This window comes from Elaeis guineensis, chromosome 1, assembly GCF_000442705.2.
Source record: "Elaeis guineensis isolate ETL-2024a chromosome 1, EG11, whole genome shotgun sequence".
NCBI classification, from domain to species: Eukaryota; Viridiplantae; Streptophyta; class Magnoliopsida; order Arecales; family Arecaceae; genus Elaeis; species Elaeis guineensis.
In genome coordinates, this window is record NC_025993.2 from 32,505,917 (window position 1) to 32,518,231 (window position 12,315).

Genomic DNA, 12,315 nt, shown 5'->3' on the forward strand with positions numbered 1-12,315 from the left:
TCAGGATAAGAGGCCGTTGCCATTGGCGTCGCATGTGGACGTATTATGGCCACGTGGCAACTGGCCATAGCTCAAGAAGTATATTCCAGGTCTTAGGTGTTTGCGGGCCTACACCATCACTTTTCCATCATCCCCGCCCTTTCTTCCTCACACCATGGATCACAAGCGCCAACGAAGAAGATAAATTGATGACATCCTAATTTACCGAAATACCCCTGGGACGCAGCCAACCGTCTGATTTAGGTGAGCATCGTTGTGAGCGTATAAAAGAGATTGAGTGGTCCATAAAAGTTGAGGAACATGTACTGCTGTATCGCACAAGATAAAAGTGGCACTTGGCAGAATTGTGAAGCATCTGATGATGGGAGGATCTTGGGAATTAGACGTCCCTTCGATAAAAGATTAAGGATAAATATGTCTTTCTGACAAAAGTGAAGCATTTAGACGGTTCATATCATCGAGGGCCGAGGCCTTCCAGCCTTCCGGGATCACTCTCTCTCAAGAAAAATAATTTAGAAAGAAATAAAGAGAAAAGCAAAGAATAAGAAGAAAAGAATTCGACCTTTCATCTAAAGGTATGGTGATCCTCAGCTCCTTCCTTAGATTTTTTTTTTTTTTTTGTTGATAAATATTGATATGTTCTCCAAATGGAATAGTATGTTATTATCTCTCTGAAATCTTTTGTTCTTGATCAGACTTTCGAATATTGTTTGAATAAAAGATCACTTTGTATCCTTTGTTAAACAAGATCATAGCTACTATAATTACCGTAATGGGGGTTTATGCCAATTGATGGACTCGTAGAAAAACATCTTATTCTTTCTTCTAGCGACCCTCTGCATAAAGAGAATGAGTATTTTATGTGGATGGTGAATTGGCTCATCCTTCCTAAATCCATTTATCTTTTTAATGATGTTACTGTATTTTACTAGAGTAATTACATGAATAACTGGATGACTTAATTGGATCTTTTTTAGGCATCTGAGCTTTAATTGTGTCACCTATCATTTCAGCAATATATTCAGGTTTTCTTTCTTTCTTTCCTTCTTTCTTTTCTCTGAATATAGAGAAAATAAGAAAGAAGAAAGAAAGAATATGCCTTGGGATACGAAGAGTGTATACATACGGTCCACGCCGGATTTATACGTACGAAGGCTTAGCCGCCAGGTGGACGAGCTTGGTTGGCTTGCTAGGCGAGGGGATAACGGTAGGAGGCGCGGCTTCGGCTGGAGTTTGGCTAGGTGTGAAGTTGGAGCCATCAAGGTCAAGGGGTGTATAGATTCCAAGCCGAATGGCTTTGAGTCGTGGGCGTCTCGAAGCCGGAGCTGCTCGCCACTCCAAGCCGTGGTGACACCGATACCGACGACAAAGAAGGTATTACACTCTGACTCAAACTGTTTGATCCGCACTTGAACACGTGGGTTCCGTGTGGTGAAAGTTCACCCCCCAACAATTCCAAAAAGAGAGAGAGAGAGAGAGAGAGAGAAAAAAAAAAAAAAAAGAAAGAAAACCAAGTGGCTCGTGATTAGTGGTTGGGTAGACCACTCCAAGTTAATATTATAGGTTAAATTAGTTCAACAGGGTCCAAGCCTGAATCTTATGTCCCAGTAGGGCAACCAAGTTAGAAGCATTCCGTGTTAAAATAATCGTAGACGCGAATTCTATAAACCCAATGCATGAGTTATATTTCTTCTTTTCAAAAGGTGTAGCTCATCCATCTATGAGTATGCACTTAAAGGTTATTGCATTTAACATTGTTATATTTGTGATAGTTCTAAGCAAAGTTAGAAAAGTATTTTTTTCTTTTCCGAGAGAAAAAGGAAAGAGAGGAGAAGACTACAAGCTACTATAATTATATAGGTCCTAATAATTGAAGTGCACCATCCAAGATTTAAATATAGAATACAAAGGCATTACAAATTGGAAGAAATAGAAAGAATAAAGGATAATATGAAAGAGAATGAAGGGAATTAAATAAAAAATTTGCAAACTTGAAAATCAAAAAGTTATATCAGAGATAGAAATTTTTGTTTATTGAGAGATGAATAGTATTATAGATCGGATAGTATATTCTAAGTCGTCAGCCACTCCAAAAGTACCATCTAGGAGAACACCTCCATTTTTTCTGCTCAGCATTACGACATTTCATATTCTGAATTCTGTAGATGTATCCATACTGGATTTGTATGATCTATTCTCTTAATTATCAAAAAAAAAAGATTGAAATTTTTTCTATATTAAAGATGTAGGTAGGCTACTAGTAAATCTGTCCCAGGATGTAATGTCTAAATGATACTTAGGCTTTGCCATATTGAAGTGATTTATTGAATCAAAATGTTCACTTGAGCCAATAAAATATTGAATAAATAAACACATGAGAAAGAAATAAAATTAATAAAGGAGTTAGAGAGAGATGTATACATATATCCATTGGATATTAGATTCTCTATTAGAGGTGAAGAATAATATGTGTGCCCCGATGTATTCATATAAACATGCAGGCATACCACTAATATCAATAATCGAAAAGAAGAAGGTGAATGGTTGGTAGCATAAGTCATGATATCTTAAACTTTAAGCATTTTTACTAACATAATACTGTCCAAAAGAAGAGGAGATAAGTTATAGCAGGGGCTACAATTCTACTCTAGGAACTATAAAAAAACTAGGATAACTAAAGAAAGTAATTAAAGATAAATACGAAAATATAGTTAAGATCAAAATAAAGATAACAAAGGATGCTTGATTGATAAAATGGAGGTTCTTTTCTAGAGTTATATCTTACTATTTATATACAATATTATAATCAGTTTAGGATACATCACTAGTGCCAATAACTATGCATATATGGTCTTCCACTTTTCTGACAGTTATAATAATTGATGCTAACCACACTTCATTCTCCATACCATAGCATAGCCGATCAAGTCTCATACCATAGCATGATTTCTTTGCACAACCGATAGGAGAATCCTATAGATTACCATATCTACTCAACCTTAAACTCGATGTAGCTAATCCTTATTTGATCTATGTTTAATGACTATCTAGCATGTCCTAGTTGATATTTTTTTTATTCGGCCTAGAGAACATTACATAGGTCATATTGAACCACTCCCGAGTTTACTTGATTTGTTCCTCTAAGAAAAGTCAACAGGGTGCTAGAGTTTTGGCCTCTGGATTGCCATTTCAACTTGTTTATTTAAGGGTGCTTGGCTTGAGACCCCTCCATCACTATCTTGTCCTAGCCTTACCATGTGGATGGATATGTATTTATTCTTTTGATGTAATCATTAGCTAAAATGTGGCACAAATAGAGCCCTCCATATTCCATCAGTTGTCAATTAAAAAGATGATAGGATATACCAAGAATGTTCGTACTTCATGTAAAACAATAGCACCCAAAAGGTATTTCAAATAAATGTCCCCATTAAAATTTCTACCTTTCTTAAATTATGTCTATCATCATGTGGGAATTATGTGATATTGCTTCCTTTCTCTAAATGCAATGACCATGTATCCATACAATATAAGCCACCTCTCAAAAATTGCTGCAATCCAATCTCCAAAGATCTCCTAATCAAAATGAATTTCTGTGTCATGCTTCATGCATAGCATCATTTGGATATAAATTAACCATTTTCTTCAACCTTCTCTACCATAACCATCAACACTTAGGTCTTTGTACTAACTTTGTTTCTTCACAAGCCACCTATAACTACCATGGATCTTGAAGCTCTATTCCAAGTTATCACTCAATGATGGCGAGATGACCTCACTCAACCTGGTGCTCTCAAACAAGTGAACTCTCAAGCATTCAAGTCCTTTCGGGTTTCTTTATTTCTGACTCGATCATATTTCTATGATTCCTAGTGCCCTTTTGTTTACTGCTAAAGGGTAGGATGGGAGAGGAGATGGCATACACATTCTTGGCAAGTTTATGCAAGTGCACGAGCATGCCACCAATATCGATAACTAGAAAGAAGAGAGGGTGAAGAATTGATAGTGTAAATCTTAATACCTTGAACTTCGAGGACTTTCATGATGACTCTCATGTCTCTCATCCAAAAGAGGAGACAGTATGTCATAGTTAGGAATATAATTCTACTGTAGAAACTATAGATGAACTAGGATAACTAAAGTAAGTAAAGGTAGAGGTAAATATGAGAATAAAATAAAGATAAAGATAACAATAGGTGTTTGATTGGCTAAAGAGGATTCTTTTATAGAGTTGCATCCCACTTTTGTACATAATATTATAACCAATCTAAAAACTATCCTTCTCTGGTATGGACACCTCCTTACATCTAATCTTCTATTTTTATAACCATTGTAATACGTAGCATTGACCATTTTTCATTCTCCATGTTCTAAAAATCATCATCATCTTATTCGATCATAATTTTTCTACAAAACTGATAGGGGAGCCCCGTAGATCATATATCTGCTCGATGTTAAACTCGACACAGCTAGTCTTGATTTGGTCTATCTTTGATAGTTATTCAGTTTATCTTAGTCGATACTCTTCTTATTTACTCTGCACATAGTTATATAGGTCTTATGTTGAAGCATTTTCGAGCTTACTCAATCTATTTCTCTAAAAAGAGTTAGGGGTGCTAATTAGGTAAAATACAGTATAAATAGTATCATACTCATAAAACACAATCTTAAATATAGAAGATAAAGTATTCAAGTAAAAAAAAAAAAGATCTTAGCATATATCTATTGGACATCTATAGTTATAAGAATAACAAATAGCTATTTTTTAACACAATAATTAAAAGTAGTAACTATTGGAACCATCCTTGGTTCCGAAGTTCAAAAAATTTGAATGAGATGAGTACTTACTGATAACAAAAGTACCAAAATTTAGAAGGAAACAAGAATTAGTAACCTTCCAACAGCTAGCTAGCCAAGTTAAAAAAAATCAATGTTCAAAAAAATAAAAATAAAAATTATTACTAGAAAATATATCAACAAAGGGTTGACAAGTTCAAATTCATATGCATAGGAAGCAATAAATCATGCTTAACCTATTTGCTCAATTGAACTATTAAGAATATTAATGTCATGTAAGTTTGACCTTATAACTTTTGTCTTAAAAATGGATTAATTGTTTGTTCAATAAAAAGGCAAAAGTGCAAATAGATGGGAAAATTCTTTCATTTATTTCATTGAGAAATGATTTGATTTTATGTAATGACCTATCTTCTATTTTATACAGATTTAGAGGATGTTGAATAAAGTGCCACTAATGACAATAGGTTATCATCTGATTTTTTTTTCTAATGATGTACCATTTTTTTAATAAAAATATTTACAAGTTTAAATCATTTGATCTTTTAGTAAATTTTATTCACCTTTCAATTGAACCATGGAGTTACTTGTCTTCAAAGTTTTAGGATCAACTAGTATTTGTATGTATATTATAGTAGACTCCGAAAAACAAAAATCAATATCATTAAACTATGCATAAGAATTGCATATGATATATAGTTTAATGGGAATCCTACCTTCTTTCTCTTCATATATAAGATAATATTAATAATTAGAATATTTATTTTGTACTTATAAATAATATTATATTATTTAACATATGACTTTTGCTAGCCTTCAAAAAAAAAAAGAAATCTTGACCCTATCCCTGGTAAAAGTCATTAAAAGTTAGTTTATATAAGGAATGAACTAGATGCTCTTCGAACTTGCATGATGAAATATCATTCTTTCTAACTTGATTTAGCAAATGCTAATTGGATTGTAATGGCAATAGGCTACCATCCCTGATAGATTAAGTGGGCAATATAGTTGAAAATGTACACATCATGGGTCTTCCCCACCACCCTGGCCGGGGCCCAACAACCATAGTTAATCCATTACGACATATCAGGCTAACAAAAAAGTTGCTTAGCCTATGTTAGTATGTTAGTATCATTGGAACAAATTGTTAACGAAAAAAGATTATGGATGTAGAATATCCACATGCCATGCCTTGAAACTCTCTCTTCATCTTTTTTAATTGCTTCAATTGATCACTACCATCACCAGAGCTCTACGAGAACCAACAAAAACCTTCTTCTCTTATTAAATCTCTAGGCCATTAACACCCACCCTTGTCAAACCTCTTACTGAACACAAGTAGGGATACCTGAACATCTCTTCAAGCTTGGATACATTGTGCTGAAGCCACTACAAGAATTAAGACTATTAGCGAAGGCTAATTGCTAATAGTCTAATAATCCAAGTACCGTCATTAATTTCATCATAATAGTCAATCTAAAAAATTTGATCACTAAATATCTTTATTAGTGATGGAAATCATAGCCATCGCTAATAAGGTTATTAGCAACGAAATTTTTCCATCTCTAATTTTTTTTAATTTTTAAATTAAAATTTTAAAAATTTTAAAAAATATTAGCGACGGCATTTTCATGGCTAATGCCATCGCTAATAATTATTAGCGACCAATAATACCGTTGCTAATGCCGTTTCTAATTTTTTTAATTTTTAAATTAAATAAAAAATTTTAAAAAATATTAACGATGATATTATCGTTGCTAATAAGTATTTGTGATGGTATTTTTCGTTGCTAATACCATCACTAATAATTAAGTTTATTTTTTTTAAAAAAATTAATAATAATATTTTTTAAATCTATTGTAATTAATCAAAATGAATTATGGTTCCTAATATATGTTATAATTAAAATCCAAAGATAATATAACAATCAAAAATTAAAAATTAATTATATTATATTAAAAATATAAATTATATAATTTTTTTTACAAGCAATATCAAAAAAATACAATACATCAAAAAAAAATTAGATCCAATCCTCATCGTCGTCCATCTCCTCCTCCTCCCACTCCTCTCCAGCAGCTGATGGATGAAAGCCGGATGTCCCAACATCCTGTAACAAAAAATAAAATAATATTTGTAAGTTTTGATATAGAGACGTATCTTTCGATACGAAGATGTATCTTTCGATATACTCCTTCGATTCTTTAACAGATTATTCTTATACATTCCATTCGCTGATATACGAAGCTATAAACACCTCCAGTTAATCGATTGAATGGTTAGGTTAAATTTTTAGCCCATAAATCTCTTTTTCAGACTCAAACCTAAATATATGAAACTTCTAAATATGAAAACTTAAAACAAGTAAAAAAATTTAGTAATATAATTACTTGATGTGATGGCTGGGATAATAAGCCCAGTCGGTCGCATAGCTATAGATTTCGAAGAAGCTCTACGATCATATCGTAGATAGCATCTAGGAGGCTTTGAGGTCGCTGACTCAGAAGCTTCTGCATGACCTCCTCCATGTGCGCATCACTCCAGATCTGAGATGTCGAGGCCTTTGAGGATACCGAAAGGTATCGAGCTAGTGGAGGATCGAAGCTGTGGCCGAATTCTATGACCCGACTCCTACTCACCCCCTGATGGCACTGAGCCATCTCTCAAGGTCAATGGGGGGCTGAGAAGATGGGTCATCGTCGTACCTCTCAGTAATGTATGCCGCGTAACGCGTCTACATAGTTTAAAAATAGATTAATTCTAATATAAAAATTAGATTCTGTAACAACTTAATTAGTAAATAAAATTTGAAGTTCTTACTGTGATCTGTTGCGATGTAGAATCAAAATAGTCACTAGTCCTCTTAAACTGATGTGTGGCCCACCACAATTGCAACTGGTCTGATGGATGACCCAACTGTCATGTCTATAATAAGTAAATAATAAAATTAAATTAATTAAAGTATGCATATAAGAATTTTTAGAGTTATAGTGAAGAGTTTTAGGATAAATTTTTTACCAGTCTGTCAGTCACAACATGTGTGCCGATCGAGCTGCCCGTGTGCTGATCGAATCCTGCTGGATAGTTTGATTCTATTGGGCCCTCTGTCACCTACTGGAGTACTCCTCGCTGCTCTACTGATCACAGAGGACCTGCCATATGTCCATCCGCATCCAATGATCCGTGAAGGACCTCTAATCCGATGGTGACTGAGAATCGGAGTGTTGGATAGTGGATTGCCTGAGGCTGTAGAGGCCATCTCAGAGCCTCCCTATGGCCACCTCCCTAAAAGGTTCGACGGCTAGCGTCCTCATCCTAGAGAGTCTCAAATCAGTAGTACTCCTGTAAGATAGAAGCAAGTACGTATTAATATATAATTAAAATACCAACATACTGAAAATTTAAAAATTAAACTAGTTTAGACTTATCAGAAACATCTCCCAGACTGCACATAAACTCCCGATGGCCAAGTCGAGAACTCGTTCATCGATTCCAGTATCGATCGGCATATGATCCTGATAACGATATGAGATATAGAAGGCTCTCTGAATATACTACAAATTTGATTTCGAAGAATAAATGTTAACTCTAAAATTACTAAATTTTAAACATATTAATTGAGCATATAGTATTTACAAGTAGCTCTAGATATGGATGATCTCTCTATCCTCCGATCGAATCAGAGGTGCCGCAAGTCAGATGGATCTTCGACCACAGCACTGTGTCTGAGAGCTGGCGGTCACTATTGCATGCGACTGTAGGATCACTAGTGACCCCCTATCCTCTGAACCTGAGTGCAAAATATCAAATATAAAGAATATTATATTAGTTAATAAAATGATCAAATAATATAAATGAGAATATATAAAGTGTTAGAGCTTACCGTCCCGTGTGACAGGTGCAGAACCATGCGAGCTGACCGTGTGATCGTTCTCTCCTCAAGAGCTCAATCCTCGACTGGCACGACTCTGACCTCTGAAAGACATAATGTATGTTCTCTCAAAATAAAAATAAATAAATTCTTAATTGTACAATTATGGATAGCAATACAAGATTTAAAATGATGTAAAATAAGTAATTAAAATAATTCAAGAATTATATACTTAGCACTGCTCATCAACCTCTTCAGATATTTGGCATCATATGGAATCTTCTTTCGATTCTTCCTCTTCTTCCACCTCTTCCTCTTCTTCTTCCTCTTCTTCCCCTTCTTGGGGAGGGTTGTCCTTTAAAATAATCTCAGTTGGATCTATCTTCTCATGTTAGCCATCTTTATGTAGAAAAATTTTTGAAGCATCCAATTCCACATCATCGAATGATTGATGAACTCCTACTGTCTCATCCTCTTGAAGATATTCTGATAATTGGGGCTTTTCTTCTTTATCGAATGTGTAATGAATGGTTCGAGACTTAATTTTATGTATAGCCCACCAATCTTTTTTTCTTCTTTTTCTTGATAGAAAAGAAGTATAATACACTTGAGCAGCTTGTGCAGCTAGTACAAATGGCTTGTTGACATAAGCTTTTGATCCATATTTGATTTCAATAAGCCTGTGTCATAGATCAACCTTCATACCATTGTCAGTATTGAACTATTGGCACTTAAATAAAATGGCACTATGACCTCCAATGTAGATCATCTTGATCACTTCTTCGAGGATTTTATAGTAAATACTATTTTATCATTCAAAATGGCTTACATAGTAAATATATCATATCATCAACTAATAGGTAAATATAGGTCCTATCCCATTTAGAAAATATATTAATTTTATAGGTTCATTACAATAATCAAATGATACGCAATAGGGACTGAAAAAAATTTCGTCAGCATTTATCTTTTATTCTTCCATGTAGGGAGAACAAAAGAGAAATGCTGTCCGAAATTTTTTTCGAACCCTCAGCATTCTGTTTGATTACTATAATGACCTATAAAATTATTTATATTTTTTAAACTATCTATAGTAGATAATCAATTAATCAATATACATAATTTTTTCATTCATATAAAAATAAATAAATGTATAGATATATTAGAATATATACATCAATCAACTGACGGGTCTATCACTCTATGCAATGTAAATTTTATTAAAATTAATATATAATTAATGCTGTCCGATACTTTCCATCAGTCTGAGTGCACAGGATGTGTGAGGGCAAGATGTCTTGGATGCCAGCTATGACCCGAGGCCCAAGCACATAGGGCACGCCTTGGCCCATGTTTGCAATGCTGTCTGGCACTTTTCCTCAGTCCGAGCACTCTACATGTTGAGATCCAAGTCTCATGCATCTAATTAATTAATTAATTAAATATCTAATTAATTAATTAAATCAATATTTAATTAACTTTTAGTGATGATAATAGCTATTGCTAATCTCATCACTAATACTAAACAACACTACCAATCGTCGCTAATACTCACAATAGTAGGTGCATTGGCACGGGGATGGGGCCGTGGAGCAGGGGCCATAAGGTCGGGGCCGCAGGTTGGGGGTGGTGGGCGACGGTCGGGCAATCAGGCTAACAGGGATGGGGCCACGAGGAGGCTGGTGGGGTAGGGTCCAACCAATGGGGTTGGGGCAGTTGCGGACAAGGCAAGGCCGTGGCGGCTGGCTCAAGTTCGTGGCGTAGGAGGTGCCAGTGGGGTCGGGGCAACTATGGGCTAGGCGAGTCGGGATGGCTGGCTCATAGCCTTGGCATAGGAGGTGCCGGTGAGGTCGAGGTGGCCACAAGCGAGGCAAGGTCGAGGCAGCTAGCTCGGGGCCATGGCATAGGACGCGCCACGGATAGCGTAGATAAAGCAGATGGTGCAGCTGATAAGGCAGTAGCAGACTGGTCCGAGCTCTTCCGAGTGCTCCCCTTCCCCAGGCCATTTTTCTTCTGCAAACGCCGACACTTGACAGCCTATTTATGTTGCTTTTTATTTTTATTTCAGACCTCTTATAATTTTAATTTAATATAATAAAATAATAAAATTTATTTATAAATTTTTTATATAAATTTTTTATTTTTATTTTATAGATTATAAATAAAAAATATTATAAATATAAATTAAAAATATATATTCATAAATTATTTTTAAAAAATTATGTGTAAATTTTTAGTAATGAAATTATTTCTGACGAAATTTTGGTTGCCAAAAATCCTATTAGTGATGAAAATAATTGGTCGTAAATAATTTTTGTAATAAATTTAAAAATATTAAAATTTTATATTAAATTATTAATGATGAAAATAATTTCATTATAAATAATTTTTAATTTAGTAGCGATGAAAATTTCAATCGGCAATTATCATATTTGCAACGAAACTTTTACGTCACTAATAATTTTTTTATAAATTTAAATTTTATAAAAAATTTTAATTAAATTAATAGCGACAAAAGTAGTTCATTGTAAATAATTTTTAAAATTATTTTTATTAGTGATGTAATAATTTGTCACAACTTACTTTTTTTATGATGAACATTATTTATCATGAAAAGTAGTTTTCGAAAAAAAAAAAATTTAACGATGAAAAGTTTTGATCAGTAATATCGATTATTGGTAATGAAAATTTTTTTTTTCATCGTAAAAAATTATCAACGACGTCATTATTTACGATGAAATATCAGCGACAATAATTTCGTCACTAATAATTATTACCAATGAAAATCTAGTATTAGCGATGAATTTTTTGTATCACTAATATCCTATTCTGTTGTAGTATCAGAGCCACGGCGTAGGAGGCGTTGGCGGGGTCAAAGTGGCTACAAGTGAGGTGGGGCTAGGGTGACTGGCTCAGGGCCGCGGTGTAGGAGGCACTGATGAGGTCGAGGCAACTGCAGGCGAGGCGAGGTCGGTGCAACGGGCTCGGGGTCGCGGTGTAGAAGGCATCGATGGGGTCGAGACATCGGGAAGGAGGATGTATGGAGGTGAGGAATGCCAGAAAGGATGCATCGGGGAGGGAGGTCATCGTCGGTCAGGAGGAGGCACCGACGAGATGGGAAAAGTCGAAAAGGAGGAGAATGAGAGGGAATTCGTGGGAAGAAGGAGAGCACGAAATTTTTTTTCCCTCCGACGGGCTTGGGTGTGTTTTAAACGGACTATTACCGACACTCGCCATCGGTAATATGGTTGATAAAATATCATTTTACATGCCAGGATATTAGTGACAGTATTTTTATTTCTAATATCCATCCACCATCGCTAATACTATTAATTTTTTTTAATATTAAATTTTAATATTAATTTTTTTAAAATTTTTAAAATAATATTTTTTAAAATTATTAGCGATGATAAATTATTCTGTCTCTAATGCCTTTGTTAATACTATTAATTTTTTTTAAATATTAAATTTTTTTTTCCTTGGTCGTTTTTTGGGTGGTTAAAAATCATTGTTCGATTTTATTAAATTTTTGGATATAATTAATTTATGGTTCAAATCTTAATTGATTTAAATTAAATTTAATTTAATTAAGCTTGACTTAATTTGAGGCTAATTGGATTTTAATATTTCAAGTAGGATTTGGATTC

The 12,315-nt window shown here is 34.3% G+C and overlaps 1 protein-coding gene across 2 annotated transcripts in view; it reads left to right on the top strand.

Annotated features, from left to right (window-relative positions):
- The first annotated feature begins 435 nt into the window (after positions 1 to 435).
- The window catches only part of LOC105038099 (pyruvate, phosphate dikinase 2), a 38,295-nt gene continuing 26,415 nt past the window's right edge, over positions 436 to 12,315 (top strand). The window contains exons 1-2 of one of the 2 annotated variants that reach the window (XM_019848439.3): positions 436 to 575; positions 1,014 to 1,374. In XM_019848439.3, coding sequence (XP_019703998.1) covers positions 1,096 to 1,374 — 279 coding nt within the window. In that variant the 5' untranslated portion in view covers positions 436 to 575; positions 1,014 to 1,095. The remainder of the gene's footprint in view (positions 576 to 1,013; positions 1,375 to 12,315) is intronic. The other variant, XM_010913785.4, reaches the window with a different exon arrangement.